This window comes from Mauremys reevesii, linkage group 6, assembly GCF_016161935.1.
Source record: "Mauremys reevesii isolate NIE-2019 linkage group 6, ASM1616193v1, whole genome shotgun sequence".
NCBI classification, from domain to species: Eukaryota; Metazoa; Chordata; order Testudines; family Geoemydidae; genus Mauremys; species Mauremys reevesii.
In genome coordinates, this window is record NC_052628.1 from 12,160,920 (window position 1) to 12,186,699 (window position 25,780).

Consider the following 25,780-nt stretch of genomic DNA (forward strand, 5'->3'; position numbering starts at 1 on the left):
TTGATGTATGCTGTAACATTTGAAAAGAGGCAGAGAAAGTGGATCTTATGCAGTTATATATTGTCCATAAGAATTCTCTGTGGAAATTACCAACTTCAGAAGGGCCTTCTCATATTTTGTCCAGCAGAGGGCAACAAAAATGATTAGGGGGCTGGAGCACATGACTTATGAGGCGAGGCTGAGGGAACTGAGATTGTTTAGTCTGCAGAAGAGAAGAATGAGGGGGGATTTGATAGCTGCTTTCAACTACCTGAAAAAGGGTTCCAAAGAGGCTGGATCTAGACTGTTCTCAGTGGTAGCAGATGATAGAACAAGGAGAAATGGTCTCAAGTTGCAGTGGGGGCGGTTTAGGTTGGATAAACTTTTTCACTAGGAGGGTGGTGAAGCACTGGAATGGGTTACCTAGGGAGGTGGTGGAATCTCCATCCTTAGAGGTTTTTAAGGTCAGGCTTGACGAAGCCCTGTCTGGGATGATTTAGTTGGGGTTGGTCCTGCTTTGAGCAGGGGGTTGGACTAGATGACCTTCTGAGATCCCTTCCAACTCTGATATTCTATGTTTCAAACTAGTTTTGCTCATTTAAATACTGTAAAATGCTTTGTCTCTATATACATCACCATGCTTTCTTCTTTAGCATTTGTAATTGTGATTTCCTCTTAGAAGTTTCCACTTTCTCATTTAGTAAACCTTGATTTGTCATCCTGGTGTTTTTTCATGTTGCCCAACACTAATATGGCAAGTCTATTTCCTTGCTTAAGTAGCCAATACAATTAATAAATGTCAGCACAACACTGTGAAAGTTTTGTCAATTTAAGCTTTCCTTCCTTCACTGATATCTGTCTGAAGTACACCTCTACCTCAATATAACACGACCCGATGTAACACGAATTCGGATATAACACGGTAAAGCAGTGCTCCGGGGGGGGGACGGGACGACGAGGGGCTGCACACTCCAGTGGGTCAAAGCATGTTCGATATAACGCTCCCGAGGGCAGCATTGTATTGAGGTAGAGGTGTACATTTATAACCCCCCCATAACTGTAGCATCTGACAATCATGGCACTTAGGGAGCAGTGAAATATATGTAAAAAAAATAAAAACCCTCGATTCAGGATGATTCAAGGGATTGGTAACATAATCTAGAGCTTTTTCCAGCACCCTCTGAGGTAAGGAAGTACTATTATTCCCATTTTACAGAGAGGAACAGAGGCACCCAGCATCTCATAGGAAGTCTGTAATGGAGCAGGGAATTGAACCTGGATCTCCCAAGTCTAGATTAGCACCTTACCCATTAGACCATTCTTCCTATGGGAATGGACAGGGATGGTGTCCCTAGCCTCTGTTTTCCAGAAGCTGGGAATGGGTGACAGTGGATGGATCGCTTGATGATTATACCTGTTCTGTTCATTCCTTCTGAAGCACCTGGCATTGGCCACTGTCAGAAGACAGGATAGTAGGCTAGATGGACCTTTGTTCTGACCCAGTATGGCCATTCTTATGTTATACAAGTACTCATTGTCTTTTTCTAGATCCTACAGAAATAGAAGCCCTCCCTTTAAAAATCCCTCCCACAAATTAGAACATAACACTGTATATTTTTTTTAAAATAATGAATGTTGACGGTAGTAACTGTTAAATTATCTTGTTAGCACATGCCAATTTTTAGGTCTAAACAGATTGTCCCCTTTAATTTACATATAAGTGGGAATAATAATTGAAAGATTTTTGTACGGTTTTACGGTTTGTTGAAGTTGAAATTAAAATGTGGATGGAAGGTGATCTATGATAAATGTGAAAGAATTAATGCTATTTTTATTTATAATACTTTGGAGGTGCTCAGATACTACAATGGTTGGGGACCTATAAGTTAGCTTTCTATACAGCTTGATTTTAACATTTAAGATGGAACAGTGCTGTTTATCAAACTATAACGTGAAGTAAAAGATGGGATTGAAACTTTGTGTGGATAGAAAATGTTTCTTGTCAGCAGCTGTGCCATTTTATGCTGTTCCCTTGACCGATCTTATCAGCTAAACCAGGTCAGGATGGGTCAATACTCGTATCCAAGACCTTCAAGGAACACCTAAATATTGTATGAAGTATTGTTAGTACTTCACTGTAAGTGAACCATCAACGCCACTTCTCTCTGGGCTGATACTAACCAGTCCCTCAGCAGATTTAGTGGTGCTTGAAGTGGACTGCTAACACTCATTGGGTTCCCACTGGCATGGAAACTGAACTATGTTGTCACCCCTAAAGGTGGCCTCCCCAGGTAGAGGGCTTCAGGTTTTTTGAGTTTCGATGTGTTACTTTTTACCAATACTGACATTTCCTTTAAAGTGTATTAAACATTGCTTCTAGATAAAAGTTCAAAATCTGCTTATATTGTATTAATTTAAACTTTCCAAAGTAAGAGCTTAGAAACTGCAGTCATATTTATTTCTGATCTGTTGTGATAACTAGCTCAGATTGAAGTGTATTTTGTACAATGATAGTGCCATCTTTCATTAAGAAAGGGAAAGCGTTAAGCATGTCAGTGTAACAGACTGAGTTAACCAGGAAAAGGCAGAAGCTAAAGAAAAGTACCACAGCCAAAATTGTAATGCACCATACTAGCTTTAACTGAATAAAGAAGTGGTCTCACTGGGTGAAATTGTGGACATGACCAAAAAAGTAGAAGTGATTCTGCTATTTGAGTAAATTGTCATTACTGTTTGTTCTTATGCAGGTTGCTTTGCTGTTGAAAACCTAATCTAGTTCTCCCAGTCCTCTAGACTCCATGCTGTGAGACAAGGAGGAGCTTGGAACTCTGAAATGAAGATGGAGGCGATGGGAAAAGTAGAAGAACTCATTGACTCAGAAGTCTCACCAAAACTCTCTGAAAAACAAGAGGAAGCTCCTGGTGAAGATGGACCTATAGAACTAGACACGTGTGCTCAGAAAGATGGTGTGCCCATTGTAGCAGATTCTGTGGTGCTCTCCTCAATGCCGTGCTTACTGATGGAACTGAGACGGGACTCCTCGGAGTCTCAGTTAGCCTCTACAGAGAGTGATAAGCCAACAGCAGGCCAAATTTATGAGAGTGACTCTTCTAATCACTGCATGCTTTCCCCTTCTTCCAGTGGGCATTTGGCTGATTCAGATACGCTGTCTTCCGCAGAAGAGAATGAGCCCTGTCAGGCTGAAGCTCCTGTAGAGGGAGACCCTTCTGGAGTTTCTGGGGCTGCAGTTGGGAGAAAATCCAGACGATCCAGGTCTGAAAGTGAAACATCAACTATGGCTGCCAAGAAAAATCGACAGTCTAGTGATAAGCAGAATGGACGAGTCACCAAGGTAAAAGGTCATCGGAGCCAAAAGCACAAAGAAAGAATCCGGTTATTAAGACAGAAGCGGGAGGCAGCTGCTCGCAAGAAATACAACCTGCTGCAGGACAGCAGTACCAGTGATAGTGACCTGACCTGTGACTCAAGCATGACTTCCTCAGAAGATGAAGAGGTTTCAGGGAGCAGCAAGACAATCACTGCAGAGATACCAGGTAGAGGATGTTTTTTAAACTGAACTGTAAAGCGCCTGACATCGTTTCTCAGCTGTCATGCTAGATTAGATGAGTGACACTTGAGAAAAACCAGGAGAACTGCAGCTCTCTGTAAATTTGAAGACTGCAGTATATTAACAAGACATGGCAAATTTTAAAATCTGTTCTGAGGTTTTCAGTTTGCTTTTGCACAACAGCAAATTGTAGAAGGGACCATCTTAAATCTTGGAATTTTCGCATTTTTCTTTGTAAACCTATATGAACTCTTATCAGTGCTGGTTAGACGGTAATAATCATAATAGCCTAATTAGCCAATACATTATTATAAGTGGGCAACCGCACTTTAATATATTACAACAGCACCTCTGCATCTGTGTTTGAAATAACATGGCATATCTATTGCCCATTTTACCATAAGGCCCAATTCTCCAGTGTTGCACTTACGTTGTGCTTTCCAGCTCTACATTTCAAATTATAAGTTTACTTAACCTTTTTGTTAGTTACATTCATGCAAATTGCAGCTGGCCACTTACTTTAGGGCATAAATAAGAATTATTTATACGTACCCCTAATTGTCCCCACTCCTGGTGTCTCAAAATTTTAGGAGTAGGCCAGTTCCATCCTTCTGTGTTATATTAATCTATAATTTTTATATTTCTGAATTCTCCGATATATCGATGTTGACAAGCTGGGTGCAGCAAATTATTGGGGCATTCTCATGATTTTTATAGCAGAAGAAAGATAAGTTCTTAAAGTTTCTCGTCTGGTGAGTCTTCGTTATTTAATTGGTGCAAATACCATGGTCAGGATTATGTGTGAACTATTTTTCCAGTATACTATACCTCAAAACCTTCATCGTATGGCAACCTTAAAAAATAAAATAAAATTTTAAAATAAATTTTTTGGTTTGCCAGTCTTTTCTGGGTGGATCTGCCTTTTCCCCCTTTCTGCTAACTAAAGAGGATATTTGGGGGATAAACTGCATGCTAAATAACAGCATATTTCTGTAGTTTAAAGGAAGATGTAAGGAAAATGGCAGTCTTAATAACTTTGACAGCTAAATGAATGTGTGTGTGTATATATAATATCTAAAGATGAATTTACATATGATTTTACAAATAGCTGTAACTGCTTCAACTTTAATAATGGTGAATGGTGCTGGTCTATCTGTTTGAAAACTGATATTTTGCTTATACTCTAAGGCTGCATCTCTTTGCTAGGATGTAGATTGAACACAGGAAATGCAGTTTATCATTGGAAGATATGGGAAAGGCACAGACTTCCATAATTATGTGGTTAATTCTGTTCTTTCTGGGGTTTTTTTTAAAAAAGTTTATTTAATAGTGGTTCAGTAGCTATATTTACCAATTAAAATAGTACAACGTAACTGATAACTTTGACAGTCACTTGTTTCATTATTAATTTTTTTTTTTTAGCGCATCCTCAGCACTTGAGGCCTGAGTTAGAACCCATTGAAGACTCCCGTTGATTTCGGTGGGCTTTGGATCAGGTCCTTCAGAACAAATAAATAGACCAGGGCCAGCTTTTCAAAGGTATTTAGCTGCCTAAAGTTGCAGATAAGCCCTAGTGGGGTTTTCAGAAGCACCTGGGCACCTAGCTCTCATTGATTGCAATGGAAGTTAGGTGCCTAGGAATTTCTGAAAACCTCACTAGGCACCTGGTTGCATCTTTAGGTGCCTACATACCTTTGTAAATCTGGCCCTCAGTCCTGGCCCTGAAGAGCTTGCATTCCTTGCCCACTGAAATCAATGGAAGGACTCTCTCGTTGACTTCAGTGGACATTGCATCAAGGCCTAATTTTACGTGTGACACAAGGAGTGAGCATACAAAACACTAGAGGACAGCACTGACCTGCATATCTTCTCTCATAGCCCATGTGTTCTGATTGACACTAAATAGTGGGTTTCTCTTTGACTATTCTTTTTTTTTAAGTGATTTTTAAGACATACTTCATGTTTTTAACGAATCCTTGCCAATTGGATGCAGTGATTAGAATATATTCTTTCACATTTCAGTTACCCTTTAAATGAAAAGGGTCATGAGAGAGATGATCCAGAATGCATCCTATTGCTCTTTGTGGGCTAGTGAAAATTAATAGATTTAATAGGTGTACTTGAGCCTTGAATTTGACCTGAGTTTCTAACTCTCCCGTTGTAGGTGGCTCACTAATGATCTGGCATGACTACTTTTACTTAAAATAAATATTTATTCTGCTTGATCCTTCTTCGAATTGGATGAACTGGTTATATTAAACTCATAATTATTTCTCTTAATAGAGAGCATTGAGAGAGCATAGCGAGTTGAAATTGTGTTGTGAATAGGACCCTCTAAAGACTTTAAAAATGAAAGACCACTCAGACACTAATATAGGGCGGCCCAAAGTGCAGCCTGAAGGCCAAGTTCAGCAATATTTACCCCTATTGGTGATAAAAGGGTGATAAACTGCAGGTTTAATTGCTCCTGAACTTCAGTAACAAGAAACTGCTGTGCAGCTATCAAGGGAAATATAAGAACGAGCAAATGTGTTCACTTATTTTGAAAAATTCTGTACCTCTTCATGCAAATAAGTTATGACACTGTACTACTCAGTGTCATAAAGCTTGGATGCTCTTGCACTAATGAGTTGTTGTTTCAAAATTGGCTCAGCAGCTTACCATAGATGTTGTTTTGCAGACATGTCTAGCATAAGCATGAAAAATAGCTACGCCAGCAAAGATGCTCCAAGATTATAACTTCGCTGTAGGTGTTTTTCTTAGCACAGATATGTAGAGATGCAGTAAAAAAGAGTAAAATATTCCTGCTGTCATCTTCTGTCAGAACATGTAAAATTATTTTACAGTTATAGGGGAAAAAAGAGTTTGTTAGCTTCCACAGTAGTTTGAAAATTAAAGTGATGTACTTAATAGGATACAATTGGGTCTTTAATTCTAAAGGATTTCACTGAACATCTTTCATTTTAAGAGTGAAGCTATAAGTAATTTTTGAACCCCACAATATGATTGCTTTTGCAGTGAGTTTGGGATGATTATTAAGAAGAAAAATGTCCCAGTAAATGCATAATGATGCCATAAACAAACAATCTTACTAGCTATTCTGCTTTCACTCAAACACATGATTTCTGAACCAAACTATTTTGCAATAGAATTTCAATTGTCACTGCTAATCTGCAAACCCAATAATTTTCATTTAAAATATTAGCAGTCTTATTTCTCTTCTCAGCTAAGGCTGAATAGCAGTGTGTTATGATGAGGATTCATTACTAATACTTCATTACAATTATAACTAGATTAGTGGCATATATGACAAAAGTACATTCTGAGAGGCAATATTCTTGAATATTTTACGTTGTTCCTTTACGCAGTATAGGCACTATTCCACACCCATTGAAGTTAGTGAGAACCTTTTAATTTTATCTCAGTGGGCACTGAATTTGGCTTCAGTACAGTAAACCACAATGGCTTGCTAATTCATGCAAATTAAGATGCCTCTATTGTATGCCAATATTGATGTTCAAGCTTTAAAATACAAGATTCCTAAGCAATCCTTGGATACATGATGGCATTCACTTTGGGCACTGATAAAATATGATACAGCAGCTTCCACTAGCCCTTCTATTATTGTTTAGGGTTTTGTTCTTTGTGGATTTCCAATTTCACCGTACAAACTGGCTCCGGATGAAGAAAACTCAGCATGCAAAATGATCCTAGGAATCAGTATTTGGCTTAAAACAATTTGACTCTTCTTAAACTATAAAAACAGAATATTGTTATTCCACACACCATTGTGCGCTGCTATAAGTCAAAAACAGTTTTGAATGTTAAAAAGAGCATTAATCCATGTTTTAGGCTAATATATGGGGGAATATTGTTAAAAGCTGAAATATTAAAGTTGGAAAAGTTGCCATTTCATGTATGTAAATTACCTGTATATTCATAAGGATTTTTAGTATGCTTAGTATGCAGGCCTTTCTAACACATGGTGCAATTTACATTGGTGCAGAGGGCCAGCACAAAGCATATAAACCATTTCAATTTCACCTAAGCTTCCTGCCTAGGTCTTTTGTTGGCACTCTGCCAAGGAATGAATTTTAACCAAAGAGTAACCGAGGATGATTATTCATCATTCATTCATTCATGCCCGTCACCCCAACCGGGGTATGGGCCGCCAACCACAGATCTCCATAGTCTTCTATCCTGGGCCATTCGCTCTAGCTGGTTCCAGGTATAGCCCATTTTTTTGCTATCAACCTGAAGGTCGTGTCGCCAGGTATTTCTTGGGCGGCCTCTTTTCCGCTTGCCTTGGGGGTTCCACTGCAGTGCCTGTCTGGTGATGTTGGTTGGTTGGCTGCTTGCGTAATGATTATTCAAGAGCAGATATATTTAATAGTCTGTTTGGAAAGATTTTGCTGTAAAGTATGCAATTTTTCCTTAAAAGTATTGGGCTAGTGTATCAACAAGTGAGACCCCCACTATTAATAGCTAGGGACAAGATGCAGCATACCATCTTAAACTGATCTTGCCAGATCTCATAAATTAAACAACATTGATCCTAGTTGTAACTTGTGTGGGAGACCTAAAGAACGCACATAGTAGATTCCGCTTAATAGCTATCCTTATATTAGCAACTTCCAGTTAATGGCAACATATTTCTAGGAACCAATCCCATCCTATTAACATCAATTCGAAAATGCGCAGAGTACCCCTGCAGGCAGGATTGTGAGGCTGGAAAGGTAGTGCTGGGACTTCTTTTCTCCAGTTGCAGCCCTGCAAAAATACACCACATCCTAGCAGTTCCTTCTGGAGCTTCAGCCTCTTAAACTTGCCTTCACACAGGAGATGGGGGAGCTGTGGGCAGAGCAGTAGCAGGAAGAGGGAGGGGCTGCAGCCTGGATGCTGGAGTTGCGGTACCTACCATTGTGCTCTCCGGGTTGTGCCATACCAGGGGACCTCACACAGGGAAGGAAGCTCAGGGAGAGAGACTGTGTGGCTCCATGGGTCCCAGCACCCCTGCTCCTTATGGAAAGCCCTGGCATCCAGGCTGCTGCCCCCAGCAGAACTTCCTTTCTTGGTTGCTGCTTTCTGCTTATCAGCAACTGATGAGTAACATCATCCAAAGAAGAAGTGCATCCGAAGAAGTGAGCTGTAGCTCACGAAAGCACATGCTTAAATAAATTTGTTAGTCTTTAAGGTGCCACAAGTACTCCTGTTTTTTTTGCGGATACAGACTAACACGGCTGCTACTCTGAAACCTGATGAGTAACAGCAACTCTTTGCTGGCTATTGAAGGATTATTAATAAGAGGAAGCTATTGTAGATAGACAGTGTTGGTGATTTCAGTAGCTGGTGCTCTAATCTCTAAGTCAGTGTTGAAACCACTGCCCCAGTGCAGTACTGAGGGATGTTATTCTGCTGGAGCTGCTATGTTTCATATGAGGCATAGTATTTATATCCTGATCTCTTTATGGTCATTTAAAGATTACAAGGCTGTTTGGTGTCCTAGCCAAATTCAAAAGCTATAAAGTTTAGACTGCAGAGAGATCTATTAGATAAATGTTGTTGTTTTAATATCATGAAAAAAGCACCTTGAAACTAGACTTTATGGCATGCAAATCTGCCAATAAAATTGAAAGATTGACTGAGGCATGTTGCAAACAAGCCTCTTGTAAAATTTCATGTACAAAATCATACATCATCTTTTACTTAGAAGTGCAAAAGAAGTATTTCAAACTGATTGATATATTTGCTGCTACTATTAAGGTAAAGTGTAATTATACTCTGAATAGTGCCTCTTTAAAAATGACGTAGGATTACATATTTGTGTCTCAACAGCTATCATATCAAATTCCTTCAGCTGACAAGTTAAAAAAGCATGTTTTTTTTTCTAGCTTCTAACCCTGCAAACTCATCCCAGGGTTTTGAACATCAATCTGGGTTATTTCTTACCCATCATCACCAATACTAAAAAACGATTGGGCAGTTAGAACTTAGTTAACAGCTTGTTGGGATCTAATCCAAAACCCTTTGAAGTTTCCCATTTGTTTAACTGAACTTTGGATCAAGCCCTTGATGAGCAAGCATAAATAGAGTTCAGCTTACTCTTATTGTATTGGTCTGCAGTAATATTTGGAAGTAAAAAGAAGGAAAATGTAAGTTTTGTGAGTAAATAGATGTGACCCTGAATATACGCACAGGAAGCAGATCTGTTGAGCAAGATGCCATTTTAAATTATACTTTCTAATCACAACCTTGTTTTAAATAAAATGCAGCCCACGCAATTGAGACTAAATATTATAAAGCAGTTTGCTATTGAATAGAGAACTTGAATGCTGAGTTTTAGCCTGTTTAATATGAAAACAGATGAGTGATAAGCCCTTAAAACAGGGGCTCGTAGTGGAAATGCCATGTGACCCTTAACTATAGTATTGCTGCTAATAGAAAATAAGAACAGAATAGTCTTAAATGTTGGTAACTATCCAAAACTTAAGGATTCTTCTACATGTCTCATTTTAAATGGCATATCAAAGAGAATGTATTGTTTAAATGACACTGTAATTTCCTATAAAAGATAAAGCCCCAATAATGTGTTACTATCGTATCTCATTATCAATAAATTCTGGGTCTAGGTCATCCAGTGATTTTTTTTGCATTTTAAGGCATTTTCTGTTGTTGATAAGATATGATAGCCTATGGATTTTGTAAACAATAATGACTTTTGTTTACTAGGACACCCATATCCCTATAGCAAGTCATTAGGTTTATAAAAAATAAAAAAAAAATTGTAAACATCCAAACAGACTCTTCCAGAAATTTAGCTGCATGAAAAGTCACTTAATTAAATGTATTTATTAGTAAATATTAATAATTTAAATGTAAACTGTTGGTTAATTACCTGTTTTTAATAGCTTAATGTGATCCTTGTCTAGTTGTGAAAACATCTAAATAAAGTAACCCTTTATGTATTAGCACAACGTAACTGTTCTGGGTATACGCTGTTGACTTTTCCTCATACAGGTTCAGATCCTCATGTTACTGTCTTTTTGAGGTGGCATTTTGAGGAGTTTGTACACCAAAGCATAGGTTACCGCTGCCTTTCTTTTGTGTTTAGAAGCTAAAATAATCTGAGATGAGCTCCTCTGCTTAGATTGTTTCTGACCCTTCCAATGACAGTCATTTTAGCACCTCACTGAGAAGGGAGAGCAAGCAGTTTCCTTCTCACTGGACCCAGGAAAGAGGGTCTCCTAGAAACAAAATGCCATTTTTCTGATACTGTGGACAATAAGGGTCAGGTCTTGCTCGTATTTGTATCAAAGGGAGTTTTGCCACTGATATCAATTTGGGCAGGCTTGGGCTTTGCATGGGTTACCCCTGTGGTGTGGTTAGTCTTCCCTGCCATCAGAAACAAACTGTTTCATTCCTCCTTTCCCCATATAGCAGCATGGTGTTACTTACATACTACATGCAAGATCGGGGGGGGTTGGTGACATTTTATTCTTCCTTTAGTGTCCAGTGTTGTTTTAGAAGTAAAGGCTGACAGGGCTAAAATTTGGGTTTTGCTACTTGAAACAGTACAATTTTAGTATCAATCTCTATCTCTGTTATGTATATAGGTGTGTGTGTGTTTACCCATCCCTTGGTGGTGGTGGGGCTAACTATTTAAGTAAAATGTGTATATATTGAGGTTTATCCATTAAAATCTGATATTTTTGTATTGCAGTTTAATGGAGGTATGCATTATATCATTAAATATTGTACAATGTTTTGATTTTTGAATCAACAGTGAAAGCATCTAAAGTTTCTGTGGGAATCGGACTAAATTTGGGTCCCAAAACCTACAAGCACATTGTGACAGCAGAGTTACCAGAAAAATCTAGAATGAAATATTTTTAAAGCCAAGGACTTGAAGTAATAACTCTGGTGTCCAGTGGGTTTTTACTTTGAAGTAAATGCTTCTGGTTAATTTGGAGGCTGCAGATTGGTCTCCCAATATTGTATCCATCTGGCCATAGTTAGAAAAGTTTATACTGTTTCCTGAGTTAGCATGCCTTAATAAACACTATAATGTTCTTACTTAACGTTGTCTTATCAAATGGCCTCAATGTCTTTAAAGCTGGCTACAGTCGTGCTGGGGGATCTGGAGGAGCGACCAGGGAAATTCCAGGATTGCTTGACAGGGGCACCGTGTGGGATAGGAACTGCATAGGCAATGTCCTGGAAGAGGCCATGAACTGCTTTGCCGAGATGCAGAGGCAGACAGAGGAGAAATTTCGCATGTGGATAGAAAAGCTAACCCGTCTTGACACAGATGAAGAAAGCAAGCAACAACTGGAGCCCAGGGAACCTAAAATGCAACTAGTTGGCCAAAGAATTCCCCCTACCACACAGTCAGGGGCATACATGCAGATGCCTGATAGCCAAGTACTTCCACAGCAGTCCTTTAATTCTTACGTGAGCTATCAAAATGTTGACGCTACATTAGAGTTTCCAGCGACTTTTAATAACAATTTTCCAGCTGTGTTTCCAGAGAATGGGAATATTGCAGAGCATGATTTGAATCAATCAAAAACTTAGTCTTTAAAATCTTGACATTACCTTGGATTGTGCGAAGAACAAAATTTGCTTTTCTCCGTGCAAGTATTTTTTTTTCTGTGATGGGTTTTTAACATTATGCCATAAATGTTTTATTTAAAGAAAACTTGTGGTTTTAAAAAAAAAAAAAAAAAAAAGGAAAATGCACACATACACAAGCACACATGCAAAACTCAAAACAAAAACCTCCTGTCACCAGCGTTTGGCAAGATGTAAATTAGAATCCTTGTTACATACCCTTGGAATGGTAGAGCTATGTTTGTTATAGTTGAAGCAATCAGTGTATTCATCTGTATGTTCCTCTTGCATGCCAAAAAGTTTATATAGGGAAATACAAGTTTAAATTTAAAGACTTAAGGAATCTTAGTGAACCTGACTACATAATAACAATTAATACATACTTAAATATCCCTTTATACCTAAATTCTGCAGCTTAAACTTGTCTACATATTGACCTTCCTTCCTCCTCTTTTGGCAGAAGTCGTAAATAAACCTACCTTAAAGATTAGCTATACATACTGAATGTGCTCAATAGTTGATATTCATGTCCCATTTGGTAGTTAATTTTCTCACAAGAGCTTCTATTAATGACGTTGCCATGTTGCATACAACATTCATATTTAGGGGAAGCACCAGTTTTGTATGTATGCTTGCATACATATATAATGTATACACACACAATTTTGTGTGTGTGCGATATATGCACACAAAACATTGATTTCTTGTGTGTGTGTGTATATGTCTATGGTCAAACTATGTCTTTCATGCTGAAATAAAAAGAGCAGTGTCAGTCCTGAGATAAGCAAAGATTGTAGGTAGATTTGAGTCTTGGGCGAAGAACTTAAAACGAATGTCTGACATTCAGATTGGTAAACACTGTGGTGGACTTAATGCACTGTTTGCTTGTGGATCTTAAAGCAAGAGCATTTTCTGAGCCACCTCTCTGACTGCCATTGAAATGATTACCTGTGATTGGGAATGCCATAGCATTAGTTTTGTTTAAATAATATAACTGTACTGTGTGAGTTTTGTTTTAATTGTTATTACTGATAATTAGTTATTCTGAGTAATCAGGCTTAAAATTTTGATGTTTAAATTAGGATTAAGCTATATATTATAGAAATAACTAATTCTCACCATTGCCAGAATACATGTTTTTCTGTTGCCTTTACAGTTGGGCCTTCATAAGAGAATAATTTCCCCTTAGTTACCAAAAGTATACTTTTATATAGTTTATTATCCCTTAGTATTGGTGAGATGTTTCTAATGCAAATAAAGTCAAACCTGTAATTATGGGAATTAAAAGTTTCTACCTAGATGTCTTTTAAGTAAAAAGAATGGAACAGGTCTTTTAGGGCTCTTAGCATTTCAGTTTTTAAACGATGGTGGCTTTATGAATTTTTATTTACATCATTTCAGTAAAGCTTTTTCTTCCAGTTAAAAATACCATTGTGTATTCTATAGGCCTGATACAAAGCCCGATGAAGTTCGTGGGAATTGATCAATTTATGTAGCCTTTTGATCAAGCCCTACATTAATAACTTTTTTAACTTGTTTTAAAAATAAAAGTAACCATGGAGTTTTTAAAATATTTTTCCTATCCCAGCCAGTTTAACAAACTTGTCCTCATCTGTTTAAAAGTTAAGCTCTTTCAGGGAAAATTGATTGCTGATTTTAAAAAAATCTTTAGTATTCATAGATTTAATATATGTAATATAAACATTTAGAATTATAGTATGAGCAGCATATTTAAAGCATGACAACTCTACAATTTTCCCCGTGCATGAAAAAGCTGCTTCCAGCAGTGAGTGGTTTCTTTTATATATAACAGGGTCACTTATTCAGTATGTTAAGCATGCTCTGAAACATTACTTTTTTTAAAAAATGGAGCAATTAGGCATTTGAAAACAAATTGCCTTAAGAGTTGAGCAAAATTTGTTCATCTCTGTTATACAGACTTTTATATACTGATTAGAACTCTCTTGTAACTGGATAATAACTTTGCAATGGTTGTAGTCAATTAAATTTCTCTCTAACTTCTGTGCCTTGTGTAAGTCATAGGAACCTTGGAAAAAAAATCTTTGCATTGAAGCTGGATGGGATTTTTTTTTATTGAAACTGACCTTTGGAATTTAAGTGTTAATAAACAGCATTCCTAGCTTTGGTTACTACCTGCAACAACAAAAATATTCTTTCTGCTTCAAAAAACCTTTTCACCACCAACGTTACTTGATTTTTACCTTGTAAATTACTGTGAATGTTAACAAATCAGAAAATAATAATGGTGGAACATACATATTTTGATGCATATGGGATGATGCTTTTTAAGATGGTGCCCTTTTTAGGGTAGCTTAGTTCAAAGGCAGCCAGTTGATTGTTAGGAAAATGTTTCAGATTAGAGATGTAGAATTTAACAGTATTTCCACATATGAACTACACAATACTTAAAATATCTGGAATGTGTAAATGGTTTTAGTTTGGTCAGTTGCTCAATCTGCCTCCAAAACATATTGAGTCAGATCTTCAACTGGCATAAGTCAGTATGGCTTCCTTGAACTAAAATCCAATGTCATTTTATACAAGCTGAGGATCTGGCCTATTAGCTTGTGTTCTGGTTTCAAGGATTATATTCCTCCTGTGGGGGGCGGCGGGGATCTCCACTTGCATTGTTTTGGTATAAATATGATATTTGAGACAAAGAATGGTCTGTTTTTATGCTCCTGGAAAATATGCAATCATTTTGGTTGTATAGTTAAACAAAAGTATCTATTTTGCTGCTTTAGATCATGAATTAAAAAGATGTGATGTGCTACAGGAAAACTGACCTTTTCACGTTGACATTAGTGTTGAGTTTGTATTTGTTTATGCCAGCACTTGACATCTTTTTTTAACTCAATGAAGTTCTGGACTTCGGTTGCATTATACAGTTTGAAAGTATTTCTGGAAAACTGGAAGTATTTTTATTTCATGGTGGTATAGGCATACAGCTGCAGTTAAGGTTGTCATGGTTCTGCTGTAAGCTACCATTTTCAAAGATTTTGACTTGAAATTAATATTTTCAGGGAATTAAAATTTGCTCTGAGCTGAAATTTTAGTATATAAGGTCTGGCCCCCACCTTGACGTCCTGCTAATAAAATAGTCTGGCCTTTTTTATTTTAAGAGTATGAGCCTTGCCTTTAAAAATGAAATTTAATTAACTGTTGTGTTTAAATACACTTGTGGGAGAGTCCAATAGGAATTCTGCATATGTTGGGGGAACAGCATATTGGAGTGTAGATTGGCTTTGATTGCCCTATGGTTTTTGCTTCAGAATGGAGTAAAGAAACATTCTGGTTTCTTAAGAAAATTATTACTCAGTCTTACAGAATCCTGTGAAAGAATAAATAGGTTAGGACAGATTGTCAGCTGGTATAAACTGGCATAGCTCCACTGAACGGTGCCTATTCAAAACCAGATGAGGAACTGGCCATTAAATTTTATATGCTCGTTTATGCAAAATCTTGAATGAAAAAAGACACCTAAAATACTGCTGACATTTATGCATGTGAATAATGAAAGTACACATATAACTGGAAATTCAGGAACTAGGAATTGGTGCTTCTGTGCACTTGAAATACATTTACTTCATTTATGATTTTTGTAACAAAGTGCAAATGAAACTTAAATCTTTGTACACTCACTTAATTTAAATGCCACTGAGGATGTGTGTCAAGCTGATGAATCAGGAAATTCAAAATTCAGATACTGGAATTGGTCTATGCGTAGAACTCCTTTGAAATCTCAGAGGATTTGGAGTTCAGTTGATTGCAGGCTCAAGTTTTCCTGTAGTTCCTTATGGAGGCTTGGAGCCACTTCTCTCCCCCACAAATGGGGTAAGTGAAGAAGGATGTGCTGGCTGGTATGCATTTCCTGTCTTTTACTAGTTTGTTACACAAGTCTTTTATTTAAATAAAGAGTTGCTGTTTTACTTAGCATACAAATGATAGTTTGACACTGGTTTAATGTTTTATAAATTATATATTGTTTACGTTAGAGTCCTATTTTAAAATGTTTATAACTAAAATATTTTAGATTTTTTTAAAATAGTACACAGCAAAACAAAGTGTAATAAACTGTAACATAACACATTACCCTGAAGTCCAGAGTTATAAAACATAATAGTTGTCTCTAGGACTGAAGGAAAAGTATTTTTAAAGCAAGGTAGCCTAATATTCTTCAATTTCCATAATTTAGCTCTAAACATTTTACTCTGGGCTGAAATTTGTCATACATTGACTTCACCTGAGGGTAATTTTTTAAACATCTGGTTAAAAAGTTAATTTTAATACACTGATAACTTTATGCTATTAGATTCTATTCTATTATCTCTTCAAAGTATCATTTGATTTCAGAAGTCACATTTGACAAAGGGTTAATTTGGGTAAGACACTAAAATCTGACATGTGGCCATGGTTGCTGTAAATGCACAAAAACTAAATTTAAATACAAAACCAATTAAATGGCTATGCATTTTTAACATGCATCCTTTGGCCTCAATCCTGCAGATCTGATCTGTGTGAACAGACTCTTGCCTCCATATAGAGTCCCAGTTAAATCAGTACGTCTCTCAACAGGTGAAGGGTCTACCCTCTTTGTTCTGCTTATACACAGCAAGAGCTCCAAAGGAGGCATCTTGATATACTGGTGATAGGCACATTTGAAAAATGGTTGACATGCCCAATGATACTGCTGAGAGAACTCTTATGATTTCATGTGATGCACTGAATTCTGATACTTTTGCATTGCTCTAATTGAAGTTAGTAGGAGAAGTCCATACATACATCCAAGGCCTGAATCTGCCTCTTTGTTCATAAAGTACCAGTAAACTTCCTTAAACGTACATTTACATGAGCTGAATGCCTTTGGAAGAGTTCTTCTAGTATTTTAATTCATAGATATTTTATTAGAGACACATCATCAAGTTGAAAACTAGTCATTTTAAAAGAGACAGATAGTTTTCCCTGTTTGTGTAGTCACAAAGCAACATGTGAATTTTTTTGTTAAAATAAATAGGAAAATGTGATAGTAAACCCACAACTCACAGAAGGACTCTGGTCAGGTGCAATACCTGAAACTGACTGGCTATTGGGACTCTACAGGTGAAAGCATGAAACTGTGAATCTGACAGCACTTTTTGTGTAGTCAAAGTAAAGAAATTGAGGTCTGGTCTACACTAGAAAATTAGTAGAGGGGTAGCCGTGTTGGTCTGGATCTGTAAAAAGCAAGAAAGAGTCGCGTGGCACCTTATAGACTAACAAATGTATTGGAGCATATGCTTACGTGGGTGAATACGAAGTGGGTATTCGCCCACATAAGTTTATGCTCCAATACATTTGTTAGTCTATAAGGTGCCACAGGACTCTTTGTTGCGTTTTACTAGAAAATTAGGTTGATCTAGATGCATCGCTCAGGGATGTGAAAAATCCATATCCCTGAGAGTTAAGCCGACCTGAGTCTCTTTGTGGATTGCGCTAGGTTGATGGAAAAATTCTTCCATCAGCCTACCTACCACCTCTTGTGGAGGTGGATTACTTAGTGACAGGCGAACCCCTCCCTTCGGTGTAGGTATTGTCTACACTGAAGCGCTGTGCTGTAGCATTTCAAGTGTAGACAAGCCCTGAGAAAATAGAGGAAAAATAACATTTTGCCCAATACCTTTCACTTATACTGATCCTCAGTGTGACTTGTAACAATGGTAGGTAAAAAAGATTGTCAGAAATACTATTTTTTGTCTAATATTATTTAATGTCTATGAAAGGAATATTTTGGTTATTTTTCAGAGCTGCTAAAGCTAAGGATGGATTATCAATCTGAACCTAAAATTTTCTGGGATTATTTGTGGCAGTTGTTACAACCTTAAATTTATTTAAATGATTTTCTTATTAAAGCTATATATTGTCTTTTCCTGTATCACATACTGTGTGTCTCTACTGGCCATTTTAACACAGAGTGAAATCCTGGTTTCATGGAAGTCAGTGGGGAAAAAGGTGGATTTCCATGGAACCAGTATTTAAACCTTATTTTTAATTATGGTGGAGCTAATCCTGCTGTTCTTACTCAAGGAAAACTCCCATTGACCTTAATGGGGCATTTGCATGAATAAGGTCAGGCTCCTAACTGTATGCTTGATTAGATTCAGCATAACAAAGGTCTGCAACATGACACTACAGTTATAAGAAATCATTAGAATGAGAGTGCTGTGTGATATGTACTGTATAATATTCAGGCTGATTGATAAAGGTGGACAGTACCTAGCAAAAAGTGAAGTCACCAACCCACTTCTGTGTGTTTTTTTACAAATTCTATTAATCCCATGTAGTATTAGCTTGGGAAAATGAGGGCACATGGAAAATAGTTTCCTTGGCTGAAAGGGACTCAAAAGGTCAGATGGAAGTTTAGACTGGCCAGCTAGAGTGCCTGGACATTGTTTTTGTAATGTTTAGCTCACAATGCAATAACAATAGAAACAGAACATACCATCAGAAGATAAACATGCACTGTAAAACAATATGCACCATTTCCTAGAATCTTTAGGACATAGCCATGTTCCATGTGCCTTTATTCAGAGCACAACTAAGTGACTTTATCGCTTGTGTATTATCAAAAAAAAAAAGATATTTTCCATCTACCCATCAAATAGCCTGAAAGTATGAATGTTTCTCTACAAAGCTTGAACATCTGGGAATAGTATCTTAAAATGAGCTTGAATCCAATCTCATAACAGATACTCCTCTACTTTTCTTCTGATTTTGTTGCCATGATGTAAATTAAATTAAGTATCTTATTAAATGAAGGAAAAATATGAAAAACACTAATTTCAATAGTAATTTTTGTTCACTTTATGATTTTAGAGAGAATGTAGTTTCACTATTGTTTTTATTGTATTCACAGTGTGTATCTTTTGCCTAACCCTGTACATTTTGAAATGTAACTACTGTAACCTAGAATGAATAAATATAAATAGTAATAAAATGTTTCTTGTTATTAAATTATAGACAATGGGCAAGATTTTTTTTTCCTCTCATTTGGGAGTCATTTTAGAGTTCAGCTAGTCTGGTTCACTGCCACTTGAACCATGCATGTGTTGCGAAACTCTTGTTCTGACTAATGTCTTGAATAATATCAAGCTTATATTTTGTTTTTTTTAAACAACAAAAGTATTTATCCAGTCCAAACTCTTAAAAAAAAAAAAAAAAAGCCTTCTATGGAGTGTCAGAGGCATTATTAGTATATATTGCCTAAAATTAATTTTGCAAGTCATGTAGGGCAATATTCTTAAGCATAACCTATGTTATGTGTTCTTTGGCCTGTGTTATGCAGGAGGTCAGACTAGATGATTCTAATGACGTTTTGGTCTTAAACTATAAATCTATGAAATGCCACTTTTTAAAATTTTTGGTGCAACTCCATGGATGTAAACAAAGTTACCTTGGATTTATACTAGATATAAATGAGAGCAGAATCTGGCCTTATTCTTGTGGGATTTTTCTTTTAAACTTTTTAATATTCTCCTCACATGATAGATACAAAAAATTAAACCTCTGTAGGGTAATGCAGTTCAAATACTACAAAGCATTATGAATACCCATGATTAAGATCCAAAATTATTGCTGTATTGCAAGAATAAAAGAAGTCTGTTAATGGCAAACCAATAAGGATAAGAGTGCCTCTCCTTCTACTTTGTCACCCTTTTTAATTTTTGTTTCAAGAAAATACTTGGAAGCTAATTTTTTTTAACCATGAGTAATTTACTGTTTAGAACTATCCCAGCATCCTGATTGGAGCGATCGACTAGGACTCAGGAAACCTTCTATTCCCAGCTTGGTTGCTGGTTGACCTTGGGCAAGTCACGGCTGTGTGCCTAAGTTCTCCAATCTATAAGATGGAGATAATGATACTTACATCCTTTGTAAAGTGATTTGAGATCTTCTGATGTAAAGCACTTTGAGAGATTGTTCTACCAGTTTTATATATAAACATGTAGTGCCTAAATTCTCCCTACAGCATTAGTTAGTCCTAAACTCCTACAGTATTATATGTGTCGATAAACAGTTGTTGGGTTTCATCACAAAGAGGCTGAATTTTATATACAACAATCATCACCCAAGACTGAAATTTTAATTCTGCCATCCTTGCTCAGGCTCAGTACCATTTCAGCGGGACTTAGAGAGCAAGGGTGGCTGAATATGGCCCAAAGTGTTTTGGGAACCAGCAGGGAGAGAGGCACTATAAGTGATTTAGTAAACATGAGTGAGATAGTGAACTAACTATATTGCAAACTTAAAAAATATAAAAAACTGACAATTGAGGCCTGAGCCTGATTTTACACTGGTTGAAATTCCATTGACGCTTGTGTAGACAATTCTGATTTACATCAGAGTAGGTGAGAACAGACTCAGACCTTTGATGTTTTTATGCCAGGGATGGCCTCTGCCTTTGAAAGGAAAAAAATTGGTCTCTTTTTTGCATTAATATTAAATGTCAACAGCTGTATTTTGCTGCTGATTTATGTTAATTTTCAGACTTGTCTTTCCCAGGTTTATTGCATTAATCATGGATTTAAGCTTTCCACCAATTTAGCTTTTTTAAGCGTTTCTCCTAAATTGAGTCTCAATAAGTCTGATTTTTAAAAAGAAAAAAAATTGTTTAGCTTTTGTCAGCTGACTAAAAATCTTCCTGTTTCTCTCATGTGGAATATCATTTCTGATTGTTCCAGAGTCTGCTTTAATAACTCTGTGCCTTTTGAATTCCCTTTACTCAATCCACTCCTTTGAAAGAGTAGCCTAATTCTTGTGAAAAAACTGGAAAAAGAGTGTTGAATTTTCTTTCATCCTTTTCATAAGGATATTTGTAATGAAAACAGAATTTTTCTTCAGTAAAGTTCATTGTTATTCCCTTCCTAGTGTCAATAGGAAGGGGACCTGGCCAGGACATCTTATTTCCCTTATATAAATCCATGGTACACCCACATCTTGAATACTGCGTACAGATGTGGTCTCCTTGTCTCAAAAAAGATATACTGGCATTCGAAAAAGTTCAGAAAAGGGCAACTAAAATGATTAAGGGTTTGGAATGGGTCCCATATGAGGAGAGATTAAAGAGGCTAGGACTTTTCAGCTTGGAAAAGAGGAGACTGGAGGGATATGATAGAAGTATATAAAATCATGAGTGGTGTGGAGAAAGTGAACAAGGAAAAGTTATTTACTTGTTCGCATAATATAAGAACTAGGGGGCACCATTACCTGCCAGGTTCATTCCCTCTGGGGCACCTGGCATTGGCCACTGTCGGCAGACAGGAAACTGGGCTGGATGGACCTTTGGTCTGATCCAGTATGGCCGTTCTTATGTTCTGATGTCCTGATTTTTCTGGTGCTATATTGTAATTTTGCATTGCACCACCAGTGTAAACTGGCACTAAAGCTGGTGTAACTGGCCTGTAAGGAGGAGGCGGGGGGAATCCAACAGTGGTGTGGAGCCACTATGGGAGCCCTTATGCAACTCCCACTTCTTCTGGGAAAAGAGAGCCAGGTTGAAGGAAAGGGGACGTGGCCAGGACATCTCATACTGTGCCAGTTTTGGGGTGCCATTTTGGCTGCAGCTGAGTCACATCTGTCAGGCTGCCCTAACCTAGTGCAAGAGCTTCATAAGCACCCTCAATCTCCAGTCTGGGTGAACTTTGCCCTTGTGCAGAGAACCAACACAAGGCCAATGCAGTAAGACCCAGATTCTCAAAGTACTTGTGCTCCAACTTCAATTGAAATGGGTATTTGCAGTGGTGGTGCATCTATGTTGGTCCCAGGATATTAGAGAGACAGTTGGTGAGGTAATATCTTTATATTGGACCAATTTCTGTTGGTGAAAGAGACGCTTTCAAGTTTCACAGAGCTTTTCTTTGGTCCCTGAAATCAATGGGACTTAAGAGCTTAAATCCCTTTTGAGGGTCTGGGCCTCAGCCCTCAAAATAAAGTGTAAGGGACATTTAAATAGTGCATAGGTCTTTTGTCCCTTTGCAGAGGGTGCACTAATGTCACCCTTTGTGCTTATCAGCTGCACTGCAGGATCTAGCCCATAACTTTTTCTTTATGCAGATTGTGATGGCAGATGCCAAAGTGACAGCCCTAACCTAGAGAATTCTTTTTATCCGTTTGAAAGAAGTACAGCACCGACAGTAGCACTGTTAGCTTCCCCATGCTGCCCTGTTCCTTGCCGTGGATGAGGGCATGGAGTTTGTCAAGGTTGCCGTCAAGGATTCCATTTGTAATGGTGGCTTTGGTCATGTGTATGTCTGTCTCCAAGGAAATCAGACTGAAAACACCAGCTCTTTTAACATAGGCCACTGGCAACTTTCAGTCTGTGCCAATATGAGCTGGATTTAAAACGGCTACCGAGGGGGAAAACGCTACTTATCGCTGTACAAATCTTCTAAGTGCTCTAGTCCTAGAGTTCTTTTTAAGGAGAGTCTTGGGTTGGTTGTTTTTGTTTTGTTTTTTAAAAGGGCTTCACAGCTTTTCAATAAGGCTTATATTCTGGCTTCACGCATGCTGATGGTCTCAGGATTTTGCTCCAGTCTTGCAGTCATTAAGTTGGCGTAATCAGTCATTCACTGATAGGTTTAGATAGCCCTGATATTCATGGCAGTTTTTGTTTCCAAATCTGATTTTTTTGAAAGGCAAGACTGAGAAAAGCAAAAATCTCTGTTTTTGTGGATGGTTTGTAAATAGTCTGCTTGTGATTAGGTGGATTTTTAAAGAGCCTTTAATGGTGGCTGTCAAATTGACAAAATTACTGTACAGTAATGTAAATTATATTGAAGATATTTGTCTGTCTGTATACTAAATTTAAGCTAAGTTATAAGGTGTGCTGTTTGGAAGTGTGGAAGATACACGAGTGGAGCTACAGATAACAAGTTTATGCTTGTATTTCCTACTGATGAAGACTTTCACACACGTTATTTCTATGGGTAGGTGAAGAGAATATCACTCTGCATGTATATACATTTATTATACATTTTTGCATGATTATACATGTAGGAGTGGTACAATTTTGACTTGAGACTTTTGATGCCATTTTCCAACTATAATTTGACTCGTGTAGACATGCCTACTTAATTTAAATTTGGCTTCTGCTCTTAGAAAGATTAGTAATAACCAAAAGAGAAACCAAACATTGAAGGAATTATACACAGCTCCTTAAATAGGTAACATTCTTACTGAAAACATGGTCAAATAGTCAATATTGTACTTGACCCTCGTATCTTCTGCACTCAAGTATTTATTTTTATAGATCACACAATATATTGATACCATATCACACTGAACTCTGATGATAAGACTGTGAAAACATGCCTTTGCATCATTCAATTATATTGTAAATTCTGCATGTAATTTAGTCTAAAATGTGCAAAAAAAAAACCTTCAGAAACAACCAATTTAATCATAAAGTTGGTAATCTTGTACTTTGGATTTGCCTTTTAAAAGAAAACGGTTGTCTTTCCACTAGTCATCAGGATTTTTTTTCCCAGTAATAATCATCAGTATTTCATGTTGTGACATATTTGCTCTTTTATACATTGGCATTTAACTATCCATTTATTTTTACGTTGGGTCTGTTTTGAATTTGTAATGTAACAACTTTGTTTTATGAAACTGATGTTGGGGGCCGTTCTGACTTGAAATGGTTTGTGAATTTTTTCATGTCAGGTTGCAGAACTGATCTTCAGCACAGTTTAAGCAAGATTCCTTCATAATGTGCTTTAGTGAAGTGGGTTGCTAACTGCAGAATAAGAATTCTTTAAAAATGTTGTGTTGGATTATTTTCTGAGGGATTAAGTAAAAACAAAACAAGCTCTGGTGGAATCAGTTGTGCAGTGACCCAAGATTTAAGCTTTAATTATACACTATCTTTTTTTCTTCAGTGCCAAACACTTTTCATGTTATGCCCCTAAATAAGTCAGAGTTTTCCAAAACAAATGTTTCTTTTAGAGAACTGCTTTTTTTATTTGTATTTTAGTTGTTTTATAATTTAGAAGACTCTATACAACAAAAGTAGTAGTAGCCTTGTCAATGTATCCTGTTCCTACTGCAAATAAAAGCTATGCTATGCTGACATCAGATATTTGTAAACGTGCCACTCAAAGGTATGATTCCTTTGGAGGAAATATTGGCCCTGTTGAAGTCAATGGGAGTTTTACAGTTGATTTCAATGGAGTGAAGATTTCATCCTTTACAATGCCTTCCAAACTGTCTAGATCAGTTAATTAGAGCTATTAAGGGATACAGGCTTTTTTGAATGAAAATGGGGACTTTCTTAATGATATTTATTAATTCTTCTGCTTCCAAATGACCCTTTAAATGGAATTTGATTTTATTTTGAGGATGGGCTGCTTCTGGTCCCACCTCAAGCTACACATTATTTTCATCCCTCAAGGAAAGAAAATGGGCATTTGGCATATGGTGCCCAGTGCTATGCAAGAAAACAAAGCAAAGCAAAAATACTGCCCCTCCCCCCAAAACTCTTCTTGCTGCAAAATCCTGAAAGTTTACATCTTTCCCCCCAACTCCTTGGTGAGATTCATACTGTGAAAACACTGTGCTGAAAGCATACTTGTTTCTATGCTTTGCTTTTAAGAGAAAACTCTGCCTGAAAGGGTATTATTCGCTTGTATATTTTTACATTTTTTTGCACTTGTATATGAAAAAAGCCACTGCAGTTTTGACAAATGCCAGTGTCCTTGGCAGGTGGATTTTATGTAAGGAAACTTGCCTGGTGTTAAATGTATTGTTGTTGGATCAGTTACAAAAAAAAAGTAGTTAGTTTTATCCAAATTAACCCCTAAAAATGTAAGTTGTAATTTAAATTAGGTACAATTCCATAAACATTTTCTCTTGCCATACTTAATGTCCCGTCATTCAGATTTTCTTTCCTTAACCTGAAACTTATCCGTTTTAGTATTATAAATGTAACATTGTTAAATATGGAGAATTTGCTGGGTTAATGTAAAAGATAATATGTAATAAGCAGATATGAGAGGGCAAGCTTAAATGGATGGCTATTCTGTATCTTTTCTATTTATGCAAAATTTAAAATGCCTCTGGTGTCAGACCTTCCTCCAGTTGAAGTGTAATAGTTAACATACGTGACTCTTACTGTTCCTTGAGGACATGTTTAGGAAGATGTGATGATCCTAGAGCTAGAGATTTGTTTTAAAAGTGTCTTTCACAACATGCATTCATCTTATGTCCATTGCTTTTCCTTTCCTCCTCAGATGGACCTCCGGTTGTAGCTCATTATGATATATCGGACACAAACTCTGACTCTGAAGTGGTAAATGTGGACAATCTATTGGCGGCTGCAGTAGTTCAAGAGCACAATAATTCTGTAGGAAACCAGGACACAGGAGCTACCTGGAGGACCAGAGGTCTGCTAGAGGAACTGAATGCTGATACAGGTTTGTCTACATTAACTTCCTTCTCTGATGCTGTAGCATGTATGTGGCGTGACACCAGTTATAAAAAGTATAGAGTAGTACAGATCAGATATTAAAGGGTCATGTTGAAGAAAGGTGTGTCCTGAATGTACTTTGTTCTTATTTAAGGACAGAT

At 37.2% G+C, this 25,780-nt stretch overlaps 1 protein-coding gene across 3 annotated transcripts in view; it reads left to right on the forward strand.

Annotated features, from left to right (window-relative positions):
• Positions 1 to 25,780, forward strand: part of C6H18orf25 (chromosome 6 C18orf25 homolog) — a 61,559-nt gene that overhangs the window by 17,016 nt on the left and 18,763 nt on the right. For 2 of the 3 annotated variants that reach the window (XM_039544417.1, XM_039544418.1), the window contains exons 2-3: positions 2,727 to 3,533; positions 25,444 to 25,626. In XM_039544417.1, the coding sequence (XP_039400351.1) occupies positions 2,813 to 3,533; positions 25,444 to 25,626 (904 nt within the window). In that variant the 5' untranslated portion in view covers positions 2,727 to 2,812. Of the gene's footprint in view, positions 1 to 2,726; positions 3,534 to 11,660; positions 12,277 to 25,443; positions 25,627 to 25,780 lie in introns of those variants that run through there. The other variant, XM_039544419.1, reaches the window with a different exon arrangement.